This window comes from Girardinichthys multiradiatus, chromosome 7 (genome assembly GCF_021462225.1).
Source record: "Girardinichthys multiradiatus isolate DD_20200921_A chromosome 7, DD_fGirMul_XY1, whole genome shotgun sequence".
NCBI classification, from domain to species: Eukaryota; Metazoa; Chordata; class Actinopteri; order Cyprinodontiformes; family Goodeidae; genus Girardinichthys; species Girardinichthys multiradiatus.
In genome coordinates, this window is record NC_061800.1 from 33,970,547 (window position 1) to 33,992,736 (window position 22,190).

A 22,190-nucleotide genomic window follows, 5' to 3' on the forward strand; every position below is an offset into this window, starting at 1 on the left:
TAACAGACCGACAGCAGCAGGTGAGACTGGGGAGCATCTTCTCCCGATCCAGATCAATAAGTACTGGTGCCCCCCAGGGGTGTGTTCTATTCCCACTCCTCTTCTCCCTGTACACAAATGACTGCACCTCAGCGGACTCATCCGTTAAACTCCTTAAGTTTGCAGATGACACCACTGTCATTGGACTGATCCAGGACGGTGATGAGTCTGCATACAGACAGCAGGTGGATCGGCTGGTACACTGGTGCGGTCAGAACTACCTTGAACTCAACCCACTCAAGACTGTGGAAATGGTGGTGGACGTTCGGAGAACACCACCCCCATACACCCCCCTCACCATCCTCAACAACACTGTGTCAGCTGTGGACCACTTCAGGTTCTTAGGAACCACCATCTCTGAGGACCTGAGATGATCTTCACACATAGACACTGTTCGAAAGAAGGCCCAGCAGAGACTGTACTTCCTGAGGCAACTCAAGAAGTACAACCTTCCACAGGAGCTGCTGGTTATCTTCTACACTGCCATCATTCAGTCTGTCCTGTCTTCATCCATCTCAGTGTGGTTTGGCTCATCCACAAAACAGGACAGGTCCAGACTGCAACAAATAATCAGGACTGTAAAGAGAATAATCAGGGCTGCAGAGAGAATAATCAGAGCTGACCTTCCCTCCATCCAGGACTTATACAGGTCTAGGGTCAAGAAAAGAGCTGCTAAAATCTCTGCAGACCCCACACACCCTGCACATAAACTGTTTAGAGTTTTACCTTCAGGCTGCCGCTACAGAGCATTGTTTACTAAAACCAGCCGCCACAGAGACAGTTTCTTCCCCCAGGCTGTTTCTCTGTTGAACATTCAGTACAAAACAACAGCATACAGATGTTGCAAATGCACCTTTTTATTATATATGTGAATATTGTACATTGTAAATATGTATATTGTGTAATGCAAAAACAAAACCAAAGAGCACAGTGTACCGGAGTCAAATTCCTTGTTTGTATGTACGAACTTGGCAATAAAGCTGATTCTGATTCTGATTCTGAATGAGCAGCTGACATGCCTCCAGAGAAAAAGGTTTGCCTTCAAGCTTAAACCTTTTGTGTTTGCTCTGACTTCATTTTCAAACACCTGAGCAATGCGAATCTTCTTGCCTCTGTTACTATGGCCAAACTACAGAGTGTTGTGATCAGCACAACCCCTAAGCAGGTAGGATTGGTGTGTTTAATGGTCCAAAAAAGTTATGTTTAGTTTCTGTCCAGCCTGTCACAAATCAGGGCCATTAAAGTTTTAAATAGCTTAAATAGGGTTTAAAGAAGATCTCTTGGTGCACTGATACTAAAACTAGTATGACAAACGTAGTAATTATAATGAAAAAGTAATTTACCTGCTCAATTATATAATTTAATTTACGAAATTATGACCTGTTTAACTGAGATTTATGTTACACAAATTTTATCCAATACTAATACAAAAGATAAATAAAAGATCATGTGCATATGTTATTTTGTTTGTATATGTAGTGAAAACGATGCATCATCCGAGAATGAGCAGTTGTTGAGTCGCAGCATCGATAGTGACGAGGAGCCATCATCAGACAAGCAGGGATCGGTCGAGAACGCGTCCCCCAACCCCAACTTGTGTCTCGTGGACCTGAGCAACAAACCAAACCTCTCTCTGCTCTCTCTGGGACTCCTGGACCGCAGCCGCACATCCAACGGTGCCCCCGTGGTGGCAGCCAGCCATGCCATTAACATCCAGAGTCCCAACCACATCAACAGTGTCAACCACATCGCCTCTAGCAACCACATCAGCAGCATGAACGGGATAAACAACAATAAAACCCCAGGGGTAGGAAGACGGAGCTCTTTAGAGACTGTACTTAAGTTAGAATATGATTATGAACAGATTTACAACTCAGGATCCTTTTGTAATCTTATAAAGATGTTTTTTTGTTTCTTGAATACCACACAGATGCTACAGAGTCGAAGGAAAAAGATACTGGAGCTGTATGCTAGAGCCTGCACTGTGACTGAAGGTAAGTCAGTCAAATGAGGATAGCTACAGTATTTAACAAACCTTGTAATTAAGACTTGCTTTGCTTTAGAAAAATAATTTATACCCATTGGATTTGTTGTCAAGTTACAACCACAAACTTCAATGTAATTTATTGAGATTGTATGTGATGGACTAACACAAAGTAGTGTTTGGGCACATCCTCTCCGAATCACACTATAGAAAAAACTTTTGTTGCAAATGTAACTGTCGTTTAAACTCTTTTGGTGGGACAGTGCATGGTGTAGAGTGGGTAGCTTATATACAGAGGCTATTAGCTGTCAGGTGTTAAATTCCCAACAATGGGACTCTGGCTGCATGCATCTCCTCTTCTCTTACTGCCCATTTACTATCTGATTGCCAAAAAAGCGCCAAAAAAGTATTTTGAGGTATGTGTAAAAACTTTACAAAAAGAGATTTTTGCCACTTTTAGAAAGTGTTTATGTACTGCAATTTGCAAGCCTTGCCTACAGAACTTGACTTAGCAATTCAACACAATATGCTTTGTGTATGTTCCATTGTGACTTCCTTGTCCCTGCTAAAGAAAAAAATCCCCACAGCATGATGCTGCCACCAGCATGCGTGTCGCTGCTTCAGGTTGACATGCAGCTTTTGTTTTCTGCCAACAAATGCATTTTTCAACAAAAAAACTATTTGGTCTTATCTGGCATGTTTGCTATGTCCCCTATATGGTTTGTAGCAAACTGCAAATAGACTTCTAATTGCTTATTTTCAACCATGGCTTTCTTCCTAGACATTGTTTGGAGTTTATAGTAAATAGTTGTGCTGTCAACAGATTCTCATACCTGAGCAGTGTATCTCAGCAGCTTTTCCAGGGTTATCATGGGCCTCTTGGTTGTTGCTTGCCTGTCGTGTCAGTTTAGGTGGACAGCCATATACTATTTAGACCCTTTTCCACCAAAAGCCCCAGGATTTGTTTTACCCGGGTAATAGACATCCTAGGGAATCTCGTACTTTATTGTTCTATTGCCGCTGGCTGGTTATTTAAATCGGCCTAATGACGTATGGGGAAGTTGTGAAAAAACTGCAATACACCTTCATCTCTGCAGATGCCGTTACTCCTTTACTCCGTTTAAAAGTTGATAAATATTTATTTATGTCAACTGATAAACAATAGATATTGAGCAGCCTTAAGGTTTACGTGAAAACTATGTCTTAGGGAAATGTGCATTTTTTTATGTACATGGAAAATTTAAAGTGCTATGTTCATCAGTACTGCATTGAAATATTTGTCCTACAGAACTGTGGCAAACTAATTAATAATTAATGCCAACAAACACTTGAAATGTCTCACATTCCCTTCGAAAAATATTCTGGTTTTCTGGTACTTGTGGTTATCCACCACATACCTGCACAGATCAAGTTTTGAGGTATGCTTTTTTTGCTTAAAAATATCTTAAAACTACTTTTTGTGACAAATTAATGGTATAAAAACGATTCATTTGTATAGTAAGCTCTACCATTATTGAAGCTGTTGATGCCAATCCTCGCTGCACACAGCTCGGCCCCTTTAACAAATCCTGGGAAAGCTGAAAAGACGTACTCTAGACCAGGACCATTAACCCATGAAAGTAAAGCCCCGGAAGAGTGAAACTACCTGGATTTGTACAGAAACGCGACCTGGGCTTTCCAAAGCTTGGGGCTTTGTACGGACAATGGAAAACAGGCTTGTATTAGTTTTGCAGGTGTGCCATACTCTAATCTATTGTTAGATGAAGGACTGAACAGTGCTCTTATGCTTGACATATTGTTTTATATCCTATTCCTACTTCAAATTTTTCATAATGTTATATTTTACCTGTCTGGTGTGTTTCTTGGTCTACATGATGCTGTTTTTCACTAATGTTCTCTAACAAACCTGTGAGGCTTTCACAGAACAGTTGGATTTATACTGAAATCAGATTACACACAGGTGTATTCAATTTACTACCTAGGTACCAATTAGTTGCACTGGATTGTATTTTGTAGGTATCAGAGTAAAAGATTGAATACAAATGCATGCAACTGTTTTAAGATTTGCAAACATAAAATAAAAATATGTTTAGAAATCACATTTTTTTTTTCTTCAGAATTGTGCACTACGTTGAGTTGACCTATCACTTAAAATTCCAGTAAAATACACAGAAGTGGTTTTAAAGTGACAAAAAAATTTGATTTTGTTTTTACATTTAATTACACAACACACATTTTTAAAACCCTGTTCCCTCCGCAGGCCTGAGCCCTACAGAGCTCCCTTTCGACTGCCTGGAGAAAGCAAGCCGCATGCTGAGCTCCTCCTACAGCAGCGAGGCAGCTGTGGTGAAGACATGGAGGCACTTGGCAGAGAGTTTCGGCCTGAAGCGTGATGAGATTGGTGGCATGAGTGACGGCCTACAGCTTTTTGAAAGAGTGAGCACAGCTGGCTACAGCATCCCAGACCTCCTCACTCGGCTGGTGCAGATTGAGAGGCTGGACGCTGTGGAGTCACTCTGTGTGGATGTGCTGGGAACCAGCGACATGGTGGCAGTGCTTGGACGACAGAGTATCAACAGCTTTCACAGCCAGTTTGTGTGTCCTTCCCAGTGCACATCTCCCTCCCAGCGCTGTGCCAGTGTCTGAATATTTGGTGGAGAAAAGACTTGACACATGGAGGTTTTTAAGTACACATTAATGTGAGGACAGAGTTTGTTCTGACAAAGAGGACATTGCACACATGTGTACATATTACCCCATCACATGAAGAATGCCAGTGGGCGTCTTGTCCACATTCCTTTATCTTTCAAGAAGCTAAAAGTCCAAATAACACAAAACAAATGACTTGTTTTTGCTGCAAAATATGAGAGAGATAAAAATAGATCTATATCTGTTTATAAGTACAGAAAAGTAGTTAAGTCTCTGATTTCAGTTTGGTTCTGCTCAGCAAGAATTTATTATTTGAATTTGCTTTCTGTTTTTTTTTAACTAGCATGTTTTGTTCCCCAAAATGTTGAATTTTATGATGCTCAAATACCTGGAAAGCCTTTGCGCTGGACGCAATTGACATTCTGTTTTCAAATGTTAAAGAATGAAATATATCGTGCATACAGGTGCATCTCCCTAAATTGGTACATAATCAAAAAGGTTATTTTAAGTAATTCAGTTCAGAAAAATGAAACTTGTATACTATGTAGATTCATTACACACAAAGTTATATTTTTTAAACATTCAATTCGAGGGTTTTTTTAATGCAGAAATGTCGGCCTGCCGATAAGCTTATCTATGAACTGTATAGTATATGCACTCAGTACTTGGTCAGGGCTCCTTTTGCATGAATTACTGCTTCAGTGCGGCAGAACATGGAGGTGATTAGTCTGTGGCTTTGCTGAGGTGTTCATGAAGCCAACCCAGCTTTTATAGCAGTATCAGCTTTGGTGAATTGTTGGGTCTGGTGTCGCTTATCTTTCTCTTGACATTTCTCCATAGATTCATGGTGGGATGTAGGCCAGGCCAGTTAGCTGTTCAGTGAAGTGCAGTGATACAATAGTCATTGAAGCAGTGTGGGCAGGTTCCTGCTGAGAAATGAAATCAGCATCTTTGTAATAATCGTCAGCAGAGGAAAAACAAAAACAGCTCTAAAATAGTATTATAAAGTGTTTTTTGACATTAAAGGTGCTAAATACATAAGTAAAAAAACATCCTCGAAGACAGCTGTGCTGACTTTGGACTTGAGCAAACACAGTAGATCAACACAAGCAGATGGCATGGCATCTCAAATCATCACTGACTGTGGAAACTTCACACAGTACCTAATGCATTTTGGATTCTATGCCTCTCCACTACTACTACTCCAGAATCCAAAAAAAAGCAACATTTACTTTTGTAAAAAAATTGGACTGAGTAACAGTCTAGTCTTTTTTTCTCATAAGCCCTTATAATACACTTCCGATATTATCTGTGGTGGAAAAGGGGTTTAATTATTAATCCTGACAATGCTGTAATTATCACTGTTGCTCAACCTTTTGCATCTACCACACTCTTTCCTGTCACTCAATTTTCCAGCAATATGCTTTCTACTACACTCTGTGAACTGCCTGCTTCTTTAACAATCGATCATCAGTGCACTTGGCACCAGGACACCCTAGGCAGGAGGTCGATGATCGACTTTGTTGTCGTATAGTCAGACCTTCGGCCGCATGTTTTGGACACTTGGGTGAAGAGCGGGGCTGAGCTGTCCACTGATCACCACCTGGTGGTGAGTTGGATCCGCTGGAAGAGGAGAAAGCCGGACAGACTTGGCAGGCCCAAGCGCATAGTGAGGGTCTACTGGGAACGTCTGGCAGAGCCCCCGCCAGGGACGTATTCAATCCCACCTCCGGGAGGTCGAACCTTGGCTTTAGGAGGAGCAGTGTGGTTTCCGTCCCGACCGTGGAACACTGGACCAGCTCTACACCCTCTACAGGGTACTCGAGGGTTCATGGGAGTTTGCCCAACCGGTTCACATGTGTTTTGTGGACCAGGAGAAGGCATTCAACTGTGTCCCTTGTGGTGCCCTGTGGAGTTGCTCCAGGAGTATGGAATCGGGGGCCCTTTATTAGGGGCCATCCGGTCTCTGTACAAGCGTTGCAGGAGTTTGGTCCGCATTGCAGGCACTAAGTCGGACCAGTTCCCGGTGCATGTTGGACTCTGGCAGGGCTGCCCTTTGTCACCGGTCCTGTTCATAACTTTTATGGACAAGATTTCTAGACGCAGCCAAGGGCCGGAGGGGGTCTGGTATGGGGACCAGTGGATTTCATATCTTCTTTTTGCAGATGATGTGGTCCTGCTGACCTCCTCTAGCCAAGACCTACAGCATGCGCTGGGGCGGTTCGTAGCCGAGTGTGAAGCGGCTGGGTTGAAGATCAGCTCCTCTAAGTCCGAGGCCATGGTACTCGACCGGAAAAGGGTGGCTTGTCCTCTTCAGGTTGGAGGGGAGTTCCTGCCTCAAGTGGAGGAGATTAAGTATCTCGGGGTCTTATTCACGAGTGGGGGAAAAATGGAGCGGGAGAATGACAGACTGATCGGTGCAGCTGCCGCAGTAATGGGGGCACTGTGCCGGTCCGTTGTGGTGACGAGAGAGCTGAGGCGAAAAGCGAAGCTCTCGATTTACCGGTCAGTCTACGTTCCTACCCTCACCTATGGCCATGAACTTTGGGTCATGACCGAAAGAACGAGATCCCGGATACAAGCGGCTGAAATGAGCTTCCTCCGTAGAGTTGCCGGTCTCTTCCTTAGAGATAGGGTGAGGAGCTCGGCCATCTGGGAGGGGCTCGGAGTAGAGCCGCTGCTCCTCCACATCGAGAGGAGCCAGTTGAGGTGGCTCGGGCATCTATATCGGATGCCTACTGGACGCCTTCCTCGGGAGGTGTTCTAGGCACGTCCCACCGGGAGGAGGCCCAGGGGATGGCCCAGGACACGCTGGAGGGACTATGTCTCTCGGCTGGCTTGGGAATGCCTTGGGCTCCCCCCGGAGGAGCTGGAGGAGGTGTCTGGGGTGAGGGACGTCTGGGTGTCTCTGCTGAGTCTGCTGCCCCCCAACCCAGTCCCGGATAAAGCGGAAGACGACGAGTAAGACGACGAGTACGAGACCAGTACGAAATCATCAGATTTAAAATACTAAATCAGGTTTTCACTAGCTTTAAACCATACCCATCAGAATTAACACAAACGTTTGAAACATATTTCTAATGAATCTATACATGAGTTTTACTTATTCAATTGAATTAATAAAATGCATAAACTTTTTGATATTTCATATATTTTATTGAGATGCACCTGTATTAAAAATGGAAGATTGACATTTTAGTGGTTCTTTTTTCTTTTCCCCTGGTTCTCCCTCAGCCACTGATGTGTTTTCATTGTAGTCTTTCATTCATGTTAGGCGGCCTAAAACAATGATTTTGGGACTGGGCCGTAGTTGTACTTTGCCTGAACTTTTGGATTTGTACCCAGACGTAGCGCTTCATCCAGCTGTAACTAGATTATTTTGTGTGTGTAAAGGCCGCAGCCTTAGTTAGCATTCATAACTGCTTCATTGACTGTGCTGTCATCACACAACGAGGGCAGCACATATGACTTCCCTTCTTAGGACGCAATCACTGATGGAAAAGCTCGAACATCACTCAGCTCAGCTTTTGCATGATAAATTCGCTTTGGGCCTCTGTCGACACCAAGGTGTCTGTTGTCAAAATTTCGCTTACAGCTTTAAGACCTTGCAAGGACTTTGGGATGATGTTTATACTTAAAACTACAATTGTGGATTTATACACTTATTAAAATACAATACGTGTGGTAAGTATGGAGGCGCTGATGACACGCAGATGTAGCAAATGAAAAAGTTCAACCAGCCACTTCACAAAAAATGGAAGAAAACCCCAAAACACATGGATTCATTTTAGGTAGACAGTTGAACATTCAAGCGTCCTGGATGAACACAGCATTTTGCCTGAGACCACATGTCCCCCAACCAGTGCCTACAATCCTAACACACATTCACAGGCTCTCCTACTGCAGCTACTTCCTCAACAATGAACCAGGCTGTGACCTCCCCCCCCATCTCCCTCATAACTGCCTGTTAGTCCACTTATGGCCCAATCTTACGGCCCAGCATTGCCGCCATCCCTAATTATTTGGCGTGTGGCTCCCCATGCCCCTAATAAGCTGAAGTGTTGTGGTTTACAGATTTCCAGCACCTAATTAAGCATTTATTGCCACGTAACTGCTTAACACCCTGGAGATCAGCTATAAAAATCTTGCAAAGCAATGCCAGGACAGACAAATGGCCTCACTGGCCCCAGGGTTGCTGCGTTCGCAACCGTGCGGTGGAGGTAGCGCTACATTTGTTTTTGACTGTCTGCTCTTATTCAGCTATTGTGGCTGGCTCAGTCATGCTCAGGCAGAATTTTAGCTCCACTTGCCCTTATGGGACCAATAGTCTAAACAAGAACAATATGCAGTTGTGTGAGTTTTGAAAAGCAGCTGAACCTGGTCAGGTGTTGCATGCATGGTCCAGAAACTGCACTTCTGATAAGCATCAGGCCAGACTTTAGTGTTCATTGTAACACCTAACAGCCAAGTTGTCCACTGTTAGGGAAGCTGCAGATCATGTCTACTAATTTATTCAGCAGTTTTGTGTCAAAAACCCAGCAAGCAGCTCATTTGTTTTTTTTTGTTTTTTTGGAATGGGACTGGTCTAAATCTGATCCTCGATGTTGCCAGCATAATGCCCCCATTATTGTTCTGCACAGAGGTTTTCTTTTCCAAACACTTTCAATGTCTTACATTACAACCTGGGGCTGGACTCCTGTACTTGCGTATTACTGCACATGAACATCAATTATAATGGTTTTTGTCTTTGATCTTCAGCTCCAGTTTAAATATTCTGCTCCTTCAGGACAGTGTTTTAATGGAAAATAGATGACCTTTAATGTTCTGTACACATTTGTGAAAGCATTACCTGTTAGAGCTTATTCTCATAAATTTTGCCTGACATATTTTATGCTGATATATTATACAAAAGCCATTCCTGAATATCTTACCTCAGTAGCACATAAGGCTTAACACAATGTGTAGAAACACACAAACTTGACACAGAACCAAATTGTAACTGTGTGTATATATAAGTTATTACTGTACATACCTTATTAAAGATGTATGGTGGAATATGTATTGTTTCAGTTCAGTTCATTTTTATTTTATACCTGTTAAATAAATAAATTGCTACTTCCAGGAAAGATGCACAGCTAAACACAAAATCAGAGCTAGCCTTTCTGTTAAAGAAAAGTGAAGAGTGCAAAGAGTTAATGATAGCAAGAAGTCCATCTGAGATGTTTTTCTTCTGGAAAAATGTGAAGCATTAAGACAGAGTATTTTCTATGTGTAAAAAAAACAACAAAGTTTAAGGCAGCAGTAGCTCAATTAGTGGCTTTGTCCACAAAAGAGGCACAGTTAAACACAGAAGCATTGAGCCAGGTGTACTTCCCACCTGAGAAAAACAAAAATAGTTCACAGAGTTAATGGCAGGAGGAGCTCCAATGATAACTTTGTTAAACAAAACTAAACACAGAAGGAATAAGCCAGAGGTGCCTTCTATGTAAAAGAAAGACAGGGAGTACACCTAATTATTGGCAGCAATAGCTCCATTATTGACTTTGTTCAGGAAGGCGGCACAGCTAAAACGATAAAAAAGGAATAATTAAAGGTTATTATGAAACTATCTGATGTCAGTACATCTTGCCGCCTGTGTGAAAAGAGGAACACTTTGAATGATATAGTTTTTGCTTTGAAATAAGTACTTGATTTTTGGTGGCTAATGAATCATCTTTAACATAACGCTTATATTCTTGGTACACTTTTTCTTGACTTGGTTTGCCCTTGTTCTGTACAAATTTATCTGATGTGTCATTAACTACCAAAGCATAAATCTAATAAGCCAGTGATTCGATGAGACCACATAACAAATATGCTGGCCAGAAAGATTTAATCATACAGCAGCACTTGCAATCTAGGGGGGACAAACATTTATCTGCATCTTTCATCACTGGCATGTGTCCACCTTTATTGCCGGCACAGATAGTACTAAGGGCTGTATAATCTGTACTCCATCAAACATTTAATTAAAAGGGTTTTAAATATGACATCTTAACAGTTAACTGTTTCCCAGATTGAAGATGACTTCATAGGAAAAATTATGCAGGGCAAGATTAGAAGACTACAGTTTATTTACCCATTATATATTTTCCTTTCAAACACACTTTGATCTACTTCACCGACTTGCTGCTACATGACATGAAGCCAACTTACTTATTTATTGTTCCGCCTTACTTGTACAAAGGATCCTCTACATATAAAACTAAGTAGTTACATGACTTACTGTTTCAAAGTAATGAAAAATAATTCTGCATATTTTTCTTCTGACTCCGGATTAACCTTTTTTCTGCATTCACTAATCGTTTTGCTACTGGCTCCTCCCATGGCAGATGTCACCTCTGCACAGTCCCCGCCATCAAGCTCTAATGCTCTGCAGGGTTTGTGCTGTAGTTGTGCCAGAATTCCCAAGGCATTAACTGAACAATGAGGTGCATGAGCAGCGGCTGGGCATAATAAAGTTCCTTCAGAAAAGCTTTCTGCTAATGAAAACATTCGCCGATGCTGCTGTGGGGCATCGGATCAGCATTGATGATCATCAAATTTCAAACACAGAATTGCCCACAAGTAGTTGTTCTTCCTTGAGCTGTCTTGTCAGTCCTGGCAAACACACACAAGGAACATAAATGCATGTCTTCAGGGTCTGCTTTTTGCTACCCGAGAATCTGGCATGGTTCTTTTTTATACAATTAGGATGAAGTTACACTCTCTTTTGGGCAAAGAGCGCCAACCTGGAAATTAATAACTGCCGCCAGTCTGCAACACCTACGTCAACACAAAACTCCCTGTCAGTGATGTGGCCCAGAAAAATCTGATTTTATGTAGGGCCCGGTGACTTTCTCATTGGTGAGAATACAGTTGTGTGAGATTGCAAATTACTTTCACCAGCTATACCTACAGCAAAATTATGCAACTATTGTTTCAAAGTTATTAACACAAGGAAAAGTTTTGAAAATATAGTTTTCCAAAAGTCACATTTTTATGCATTTAATTTAGCCATTTAATACTTCAATGTTTGCTTTCTTGGCAGCATGTGGCACGATCTGTGTACTTGTTTGTTGGTTGCATACTGAGTGATTAAACACTACTTTGTGTATGTCTACTGCATAAAAACAAATTACATTAAATTGTGTGATTTTAATATGACAAAATGTGGAAATGCTGATTGGTTATGGAAACGTTTGAAAATACTTATGCAAGATTGCATGTTTATGCTATTAATCAAATATTTTCATCTGTTTGACGAATCCCGAATGAGTAAAGATAAAAAAATCAATCTGCTCCCAACTATTATTGCAATCGCAGACTGACATAGTTGAAAAAGAGAAAAATACATTTTGTATATCCCCAGAAATCTCAGGACCAAGTGGGGCACACTATAAGGAAAATACCCTGGTTAAAATCAAGACTGACACTTTGATTTAACAATCGCAAACCAGAAAAAACTGAAAAAACTGAGTGAAAACAAACTTGAAGACGGAAACTGTTGTATTCCCAGCCTCTACTCTATAAAACCGCTGACAGCTGGTTCCACTTAGCTCCATCACAGAACTGTTCATATACAACCAGGTATTTTACCAGACCCTTTGCATGCTTATTGCATTACACAAGTGGCATATTTATCCCTATTGCAGCTGGTGAAAATAATATACATTTGGTGGTCTGCGGCATGGGGTTGCTGATTGACTTGACTTTATAGTTTCACTAAACTGGAAGCGTTGATGTTTCGAGCAGTCAGCCTCCTCCCAACTACCTAATAACACTTTAATAAGGTACCAGCCAGACCATAACGAGGGGACTCTTGAGTAATTTTCGGAAAATCTGGTCGACTTGGGGAACCCAAGCATAAGTCAACATCAGCATATTACACTGTGATGTGATGCTGTCCAGGGTACACTGGCAGATTTAAGCCAGTTAAGAGCCACAGACCAGATACCTACATGGCTGGACATATGTTAAGCGATTAAAGAAAATAAATCAACTAATTTAGACATAGGTTGTATTTAGCTCATTTTAAGAGCTGTTGAGGACCAGATAGTTGGAGCACAAACATTTCATTACTTTTAAAAATGGCTGTACCAACCAGGACTCCCTAAAGTTTAAAACAGAAATTATATATATTTTAGAGCTAGAACTTTTTTTATTATGAAAAGTATGTAACATATTATACACAATTAGTATAGTCATTGATTTCCTAGCAAAGAATTAAAAATGTACTTACCTTACTTTAGATCAGGGGTTCCCAAATATTTCAGCCTGTGAGCCCCAAAATAACAGTACCAGAGACTGGCAACCCCTCTATTGGCGACCCCTTACAAATACATATAATAATACCTGCATACAGATACAAATAAATATACAGTGGCTTGTAAAAGTATTCATACCCCATGAACCTGTCCACCCCCCCGCACCCCCCCATCGAGTGGATTTTTTAAGGCTTTATGTTTAGGGTCGCTGTCATGCTGGAAGGTGAACCTCCGCCCCAGCTTCAAGTCTTTTGCAACAGATTTTCTTTCAAGATTGCCCTGTATTTCTCTCCATCCATCTTCCGTTCAACTCTGACCACCTTCCCTGTCCCTGCTGAAGAGAAGCATCCCCAGAGAATGATGTTGCCACCACCAAATTTGACAGTGGGATGGTGTGTTCAGAGTGATGTGCAGTGTTATTTGCCACACATAGCGTTTTGCATTTTGGCCAAAAAGTTCAATTTTGGTCTTGTCTGACCAAAGCACCTTCTTCCACATGTTTGCTGTGTCCCCAACATGGCGTCTGACAAACTGTAAGCAGGACTTCTTATGGTTTTATCAATGGCCTTCTTCTTGCCACCCTTCCATAAAGACCGCATTTGTGCAGTGCACAACTAATAGTTGTCCTCTGGACAGATTGCCCCCTCCTGAGCCGTGGATCTCTGCAGTTAATCCAGAGTCACCATGGGCCTCTTTGCCACATCTCTGGTCAGTGCTCTCAATGTTCGGCCTGTCAGTTTAGGTGGATGGCCTTGTCTTGGTAGGTTTACGGTTGTTTCCATTTCCAGATAATGGATTGAACAGTGCTACGTGAGAAGTTCAAAACTTAGGAAATGTTTTTACAGCCCAAGGCTGCTTTAAACTTCTCCACTTTATCCTTGACCTGTCTGGTATGTTCCTTGGACTTCATGATGCTGTTTGCTCCCCAATAATCTCTTAACCAACCTCTGAGGCTGTCACAGAGCAGCTGTATTTGTACTGAGATTAGACTAAAGGGACTAAAGGAGAGTAAAGAAGTAAATATTTAATAAATATAGAGTTTCATAGTTTAATGGTATGTTTAATTATTTAATAATGTATTACATGGCACAATTAAATCATTTTAATTGAACTACAAATTACTATTAATATACATTTTTTATTTATTTCATGATATATTTATTAATTTAACTATGTCCCTTTTGGCCTTCCATACACCTCAGGGGTTACATCACAATGGTTCTGAAAATCATCTCGCAACCCTGCCCTTGGTGTTTTGACTCCCACTTTGGCAACCCCTGTTTTAGAACTTTCAATGGAATGTCTGTGTGAAACAGAATAACCATTACCATATACGGATAGCGATAAGGCATATATAAAAGCAGAACAAATGTGTGGTGGCAATATGAATATGATCCAGCCTAATAGCTTGAGGCTAAGAGAATCACGGCTCTGTGTCATATTTATACTGCAGGGAAAACATAAACTCATGGATTATTAACTAAAAGGAAAAAAAAACTGTGATAAACTTACAAAAAGTTAAAACCTTTAAAATGCTTTAAATTTATTTATGATTTTATTGGAACTGTTGGCGGTACCAATAATCACAGCACACACTACATAAATGCACTGAAATTGTGAATGTTTCAATTTCTTCAGTGTGAGATATAAGTCTAAGTAGTCTTAGTATTTTAGGGCTTTTTACTTACTTTGCCATGGGGTGTCAACAACTGTGGCCAAGACTGTGAAATTGAAACAAATTAAAATGAAAAAGTGAAGTTATTGTTGAGAGGAGAACAATGTTTTTTACCGCTTTTTTTTTTATTATCTTTTTTTACCACAGATTAAAGCACTCCTTCTAACAGATTACAAAATTCAAATTATTCGTGCTTTTCTCTTGATATGAGACAATCGATCTATGTACATCTAATACGTTTACAAAACTTCAAAAAAGATTTATGCATCCTTTAAAGCTTGTAAAAGGTTTACACACAAAACAATCTAGCGGAAAGTGGGCTGTTTTCTCGATATTTAAAATCAAGAAGTTTTAAAAAATGCTCATTGTTCTCAGGGTTTTTTTCCAAGCAGAAGCTTAACATCATTTACTTAAGTTAATTAATTAATAACATGTATTTAATTGAAAGGTTAATAGGGTCTTCTTGCGTCTGAATGGGAGGTAAGGTCCAGGTCCTGATGACATCTCCCCTTTCTGCTTGAAAACCTGCGCCGGTCAACTAACTTCCATCTCCGTCTCCGGAGCTGTGTGAGGTTCTCTCCTGCTTGAAATGCGCCACCATCATCCTGATCTTCAAGAATTGCACCCTTACAGGATTAAATACAGGCCCGTTGCTCTGACATCTGTGTTCATGAAATCCTTTGAACGTCTGGTGCTGAAACATCTGAAGGACATCACAGGCCCCCTGCTGGACCCCCTGCAGTTTGCTTACCGAGCAAACAGGTCAGCAGAGGATGCTTTCAACTTGGGTCTACACTTCATCCAGTACCACCTCAACCACCCAGTGACGTACGCCAGGATCCTGTTTGTAGACTTCAGTTCGGCCTTAAACACCATCAACTTCGACATCCTTGATCAAATGCTCAGCGAGCTCTGAGTGCCGGCCTCCACCTGTCAGTGGATAACCAGCTTCCTGAATGACCAGCAGCAGCGAGGCAGGGAAGCACCGGCGACCCCCAAGGGGTGTGGTCTCTCCCCACACAAATGACACACTTCATCTGACCCATCTGTGAAACTCCTGAAGTTTACAGATGTCACACTATATCTGTCTATCTAAATAAATGATTCTGATACTTGCTGCTGGATCCTTAAAAACCTTAAGGCATCCATTTGAATTAATGTCATCTGAGAATAAGCCAAGCAGTTCTCAACAAGTGCATTTTAAAAATCAACTGTAATTACTCCTGGCCATTTAGTCTTAACCGTCACTCAGCATTGTGTCTCACACTGAGATGATTACTGCCATCAGCCAAGCCCTGGAAGAAATAAATAAAAATCCCTTTCTTTATTAAAAACATATGGCTTTCAACACTTCATGTGCCATCGAAACTTCAGATCTTTTGATATTTGCTATGAAAAGGTTTTACTGTCACAACCACTTGTGCTGCAAATCTAAAATTTTTTAAGGATTTTTTACACACAGAAAGAAATCTGAAAATCTTAAGACACAGAAACATAAGTCTTCAAGTTTAAATCAGAACCAAACACACAGTAAAATATTTATATTTTCAGTATTTAGTTTATTTGAACAATAAAATACTCGTACTCGTACTTGTCGTCTTCCCTTTCATCCGGGACCGGGTCGCGGGGGCAGCAGACTCAGTAGAGACGTCCCTCTCCCCAGACCAGACACCTCCTCCAGCTCCTCCGGGGGGAGCCCAAGGCATTCCCAGGCCAGTCAAGAGACATAGTCCCTCCAGTGTGTCCTGGGCTGTCCCCTGGGCCTCCTCCCGGTGGGACGTGCCTGGAACACCACCAGAGGAAGGCGTCCATTATAGATGCCCGAGCCACCTCAACTGGCTCCTCTCGATGTGGAAGAGCAGCGGCTCTACTCTGAGCCCCTCCCAGATGGCCGAGCTCCTCACCCTGTGTCTAGGGGAGTGCCTGGCCACCCTACTGAAGAAGCTCATTTCAGCCTCTTGTATCCAGAATCTTGTTCTTTCAGTCATGACCCAAAGTTCATGGCCATAGTTGAGGGTAGGAATGTAGACCGACCGGTAAATCGAGAGCTTCGCTTATCAGCTCAACTCTCTCTTCACCACAACGGAACGGCACAGCATCCCCATTACTGTGGCAGCCGCACCAATCCGTCTGTCGATCTCCCGCTCCATTCTCCCCTCACTTGTAAACAAGAGCCAGAGAGACTTGAACTTCTCCACTTGAGGCAGGAACTCCCCTCCAACCTGAAGAGGACAAGCCACCCTTTTCCGGTCGAGAACCATGGCCTCGGACTTGGAGGAGCTGATCCTCATCCCAGCCGTTTCACACGCTGTAGGTCTTGGCTAGAGGGGGCCAGCAGGACCACATCTTCAGCAAAAACAAGAGACAAAATCCACTGGTCCCCAAACCAGACCCCTCCGGCCCTTGGCTGCGCCTAGAAATCCTGTCCATAAAAGTTATGAACAGGACCAATGACAAAGGGCAGCCCCGTCGGAGTCCAACATGCAACGGGAACAGGTCTGACTTATTGCCTGCAATGCGGACCAAATTCCTGCTACACTTGCACAGAGACTGGATGGCCCCTAATAAAGGACCCTGACTCCGTACTCTTAGAGCATCCCCCATTCATTTAGAAATGAAGTTGACTATCTTACAAGCACAGCAAACAAAGTAACCAGTTCTGCTAATAAACAACAACATTTTTCAGTGTTGCAAAATTTGCAGAGATTAATATTTTCTGACAGATAATGCAATCCTTGTTAGATTTTCTTAGTGATGAAAACTGCAAAAACACAAACAATGAGAAAAGTAACAAACTAAGTAAGAGAGCGCCACAGATGCTGGTCAGATCAGTTCTGTAATGACTGGATTTGGAAGTTATTCCAAACTGTCACTTTTAACTTTGACCTTCCTATCATGAAAGCATGAGCTCAAAAACATGCATGCATAGGATTAAAAAAGGACAGCATCTTTATTCCACACAGATGGTAACTGCAAATTTGTTTTAATCAGTCGCAGCCAAAGTGGAGGTCATGAAGCCCTAAAATAAAGTTGGTTACTAATAAACAAACATTTGTTTCTGCTAAATTCATATTCCTACTCTTTTAGGAAGTAAATTACTGCTTCTCCAAACCAGGCCTGACAGGGATAAAATACACTCAGAAGAACCAAGAACATATTTTGCTTGGTAAAGCAGCTTCCATCAAAGATGGAAGATAAAGCAGCAAACAATGGTCACTCATTTCTTATTAGATTCTGTTAATTTTAGAGTTTAAAACTTTCCATGGGAATAAATGGGCATTAATGGGAATAAAAGGAAATTGTGAGCATAAAAAACACTGGATTTTAAAATACTGAAGGTTGGCCTTTAACAGGGATCATAAACACAGTGGTTATATTGTCTCCTTACATAAAACAATCAGATTCAATGCAAGTACACTGGAGTATATCTATGCCATTCCTTATGCACATGCACATAGCTGACTGCTTTTACTAGTGAACTAAGCAAGTCAAAGAAATTGTCTTTAGACAAGATTATGAAAAAGGCACAAATCTGGGTAAGAATATAACACAAATTTGACAGCATTGACCATCCTGAAAGACACTGCAGACTTCAATATTTGGGAAATTGGGTGATCAGAGAAGGACTTTAGTCAGAGAAGTGACCAAGGGCCAAATAGTCGCTAAGGCACAATTTAAGTGTTCCCTTGTGGAGCTTGAAGAATAACCTGGGTCAACCAGTGCTATTGCAATCCACAAAACAGACATTTATGGTGGAGCTGCCTGATGAACATAGCAGCTCGCTTGCAGAAACTTACTTTAGAGATTGTCAGACTACGAGACAAAATAAATTAAGAATTCAGGCCAAAATAATTCTATCTGAGGTTGAACCGGAAACCTAAGAGTCATCACTGGAGAAGAAAATGGCACCATACTCTGTACTGTGATGCATGGTGATATCACATGATGCTGTGGGGATGTTTTTCTGCAGCAGGAACTAGGTGAGTAATCCACTTAGAGGGTGAGATGACAGCAGCCAAATATAGAGCAATTGTTTAAGAAGACCTGCTACAGAGTTCCCTGTACCTATTTTGATTGTGATCATTAGCATACAGTCAAGATAATAAAGGAGTGGATTGAGGAGCAGTTTGTAAATGTCCCTGAGTGGCCCAGTCAAAGCCCAGACCTAGATCCGATTAAACATCTCTGGAAAGACCTAAACTTGACTTTTATGGAAAAATAATGCTGATCACTGATGCTTATTCGCTGTTTCGTTCTCCTAATGTTTGGTACTTTCTTCTCATTCAAGGCAATGCGGATGTGACCAATGTACACACACAAATAATCAACAATAGGATTTTATGAGTCATCAAAAAGAAAAGAAAAATTAGAAAGCCTGAAATGATCATTTCAGGGAGGTCTGAAGCATAACCACAACAAACCAAAGACGTTTCTACTGTTGCAAGCCTGGAAAAAATGCAAACAAACACACGCAGGTTTCAGTGACCCCAGCAGTCAACTGTACAGCAGGAAGCCGTTTCACTGTTGGGGGAGGTATTGTTTACCAAGAATCAATAAAAAATGTTTGGTTGTTTACAGCTTTTTTTCCCCCATATTAAAACATAAAATTTTCAAGAAAGGTTGTGTAACTGATGTATGATAAAATTTTATAAATTTAGTTTTGTAGTTTGAGCCTTTGTTTGAGTTCTGTTTAATTGGAAACCTTTAGGTGTGAACCTCTGCCCCTCCGCTACTCAACCCTTTCCATTTCCCGCTCATTACAATTGGCAATACACAGTAATTACCAAAGCTCCAAATAGATTTCACTTTAAAACACACAAACACACAGCTCAGGCCCCAGTTGCTTCCGACATATGGTTCTGATTTGCATTAACATATAGCTATTAAAATGATATGGTTAATAACCCTTCAGAACTCTAACTTGCATGAAAACAAACTTCAGATGTTATCTAAATCTCATCCACCTCCATTAAGCCTTTTGTCTCTCCATAAAACAGACGGAAAAAGAAAAAGTTAAAGGTTTTGAGGCACCACCTTCCAAATCAGCCTGACCAGTGCTTATGATTGATGCAAGTTCAGATGAACCCTTACTTATCACATGTGGTTTTCATTTGGGGACGATATGGAGTGAAACAGTAAAGGGGCTGGGATTGATTGAAGTAAATAGTGATAGCCAGGACACTCTATAAATCTGACGTACAAAGGGAACACATTGCCAATGTCACTCACAAACACTTTCCCCATGCAAAGTGAATCACACAATTTGAGGGAATCTAAATGGAAGAACTGGTGGATCTAGATAAAACTGGATTTTCTTTCTGAACTGTTAAAGTGTTCTGTAGCTGATTTAATATAACTATAATAATCATCATTGGTTTCATTTTATATATTTGAAAGAGTAACGTGTCTGTGGGGTACGTAGGTGTCAAATGCAGTCTACAGTGCCTTGCAAAAGTATTGATTGGTTGATACTTTTCACATTTTGTCACATTAAAGTGTCTTAAATTTGATATTTGTTGCTTGAATTTTCCGAAGACAATTCTCAAATCTCAAAACATCCTAAAAAAATAAAGCTGCATTTCAATCTTAACTTTGTTTATTATGACCCAAGCAACTGTAGTTTAGATTTTGAAAGATAAATCTTTAGTTCGGTCTTAGTAAAGAACTTTTTAGGACTGTCATTTAGTCCGATTCTGAGTCTGTGTTTTACTAATTTTCACCAAGGCATATACAGGTCCTTCTCAAAATATTAGCATATTGTGATAAAGTTCATTATTTTCCATAATGTCATGATGAAAATTTAACATTCATATATTTTAGATTCATTGCACACTAACTGAAACATTTCAGGTCTTTTATTGTCTTAATACGGATGATTTTGGCATACAGCTCATGAAAACCCAAAATTCCTATCTCACAAAATTAGCATATCATTAAAAGGGTCTCTAAACGAGCTATGAACCTAATCATCTGAATCAACGAGTTAACTCTAAACATCTGCAAAAGATTCCTGGGGCCTTTAAAACTCCCAGCCTGGTTCATCACTCAAAACCCCAATCATGGGTAAGACTGCCGACCTGACTGCTGTCCAGAAGGCCACTATTGACACCCTCAAGCAAGAGGCTAAGACACAGAAAGAAATTTCTGAACGAATAGGCTGTTCCCAGAGTGCTGTATCAAGGCACCTCAGTGGGAAGTCTGTGGGAAGGAAAAAGTGTGGCAGAAAACGTTGCACAACGAGAAGAGGTGACCGGACCCTGAGGAAGATTGTGGAGAAGGGCCGATTCCAGACCTTGGGGGACCTACGGAAGCAGTGGACTGAGTCTGGAGTAGAAACATCCAGAGCCACCGTGCACAGGCGTGTGCAGGAAATGGGCTACAGGTGCCGCATTCCCCAGGTCAAGCCACTTTTGAACCAGAAACAGCGGCAGAAGCACCTGACCTGGGCTACAGAGAAGCAGCACTGGACTGTTGCTCAGTGGTCCAAAGTACTTTTTTCGGATGAAAGCAAATTCTGCATGTCATTCGGAAATCAAGGTGCCAGAGTCTGGAGGAAGACTGGGGAGAAGGAAATGCCAAAATGCCAGAAGTCCAGTGTCAAGTACCCACAGTCAGTGATGGTCTGGGGTGCCGTGTCAGCTGCTGGTGTTGGTCCACTGTGTTTTATCAAGGGCAGGGTCAATGCAGCTAGCTATCAGGAGATTTTGGAGTACTTCATGCTTCCATCTGCTGAAAAGCTTTATGGAGATGAAGATTTCATTTTTCAGCACGACCTGGCACCTGCTCACAGTGACAAAACCACTGGTAAATGGTTTACTGACCATGGTATCACTGTGCTCAATTGGCCTGCCAACTCTCCTGACCAGAACCCCATAGAGAATCTGTGGGATATTGTGAAGAAAACGTTGAGAGACTCAAGACCCAACACTCTGGATGAGCTAAAGGCCGCTATCGAAGCATCCTGGGCCTTCATAAGACCTCAGCAGTGCCACAGGTTGATTGCCTCCATGCCACGCCGCATTGAAGCAGTAATTTCTGCCAAAGGATTCCCGACCAAGTATTGAGTGCATAAATGTACATGATTATTTGAAGGTTGACGTTTTTTGTATTAAAAACACTTTTCTTTTATTGGTCGGATGAAATATGCTAATTTTGTGAGATAGGAATTTTGGGTTTTCATGAGCTGTATGCCACAATCATCCGTATTAAACAATAAAAGACCTGAAATATTTCAGTTAGTGTGCAATAAATCTAAAATATGTGAATGTTAAATTTTCATCATTACATTATGGAAAATAATAAACTTTATCACAATATGCTAATATTTTGAGAAGGACCTGTACTGTATTCTACAATAAGATTTTGCCGCTACTTGAGGGCTAGTTATTCGACCTAATATCTTACTGATCAGGTCCTGAACACTGAACTGAAAGCTGATAAAATGGCACTCAGTCATAAAAAAATGTTAACCAGCAGTAGTACCAACTATTCTTACTTAAGAAAACTTCAGTAAGTTGCATCAGGAGATCTATAGGTGCCTAAAGCCCTGCACGACCAG

The 22,190-nt window shown here is 41.3% G+C and overlaps 1 protein-coding gene across 1 annotated transcript in view; it reads left to right on the forward strand.

Annotated features, from left to right (window-relative positions):
- The window catches only part of edar (ectodysplasin A receptor), a 57,296-nt gene extending 50,749 nt beyond the window's left edge, over positions 1 to 6,547 (forward strand). The window contains exons 10-12 of the mRNA XM_047370985.1: positions 1,519 to 1,846; positions 1,970 to 2,033; positions 4,284 to 6,547. Of these exons, the coding sequence (XP_047226941.1) occupies positions 1,519 to 1,846; positions 1,970 to 2,033; positions 4,284 to 4,669 (778 nt within the window). The 3' untranslated portion in view covers positions 4,670 to 6,547. The remainder of the gene's footprint in view (positions 1 to 1,518; positions 1,847 to 1,969; positions 2,034 to 4,283) is intronic.
- Positions 6,548 to 22,190: the final 15,643 nt, after the last annotated feature.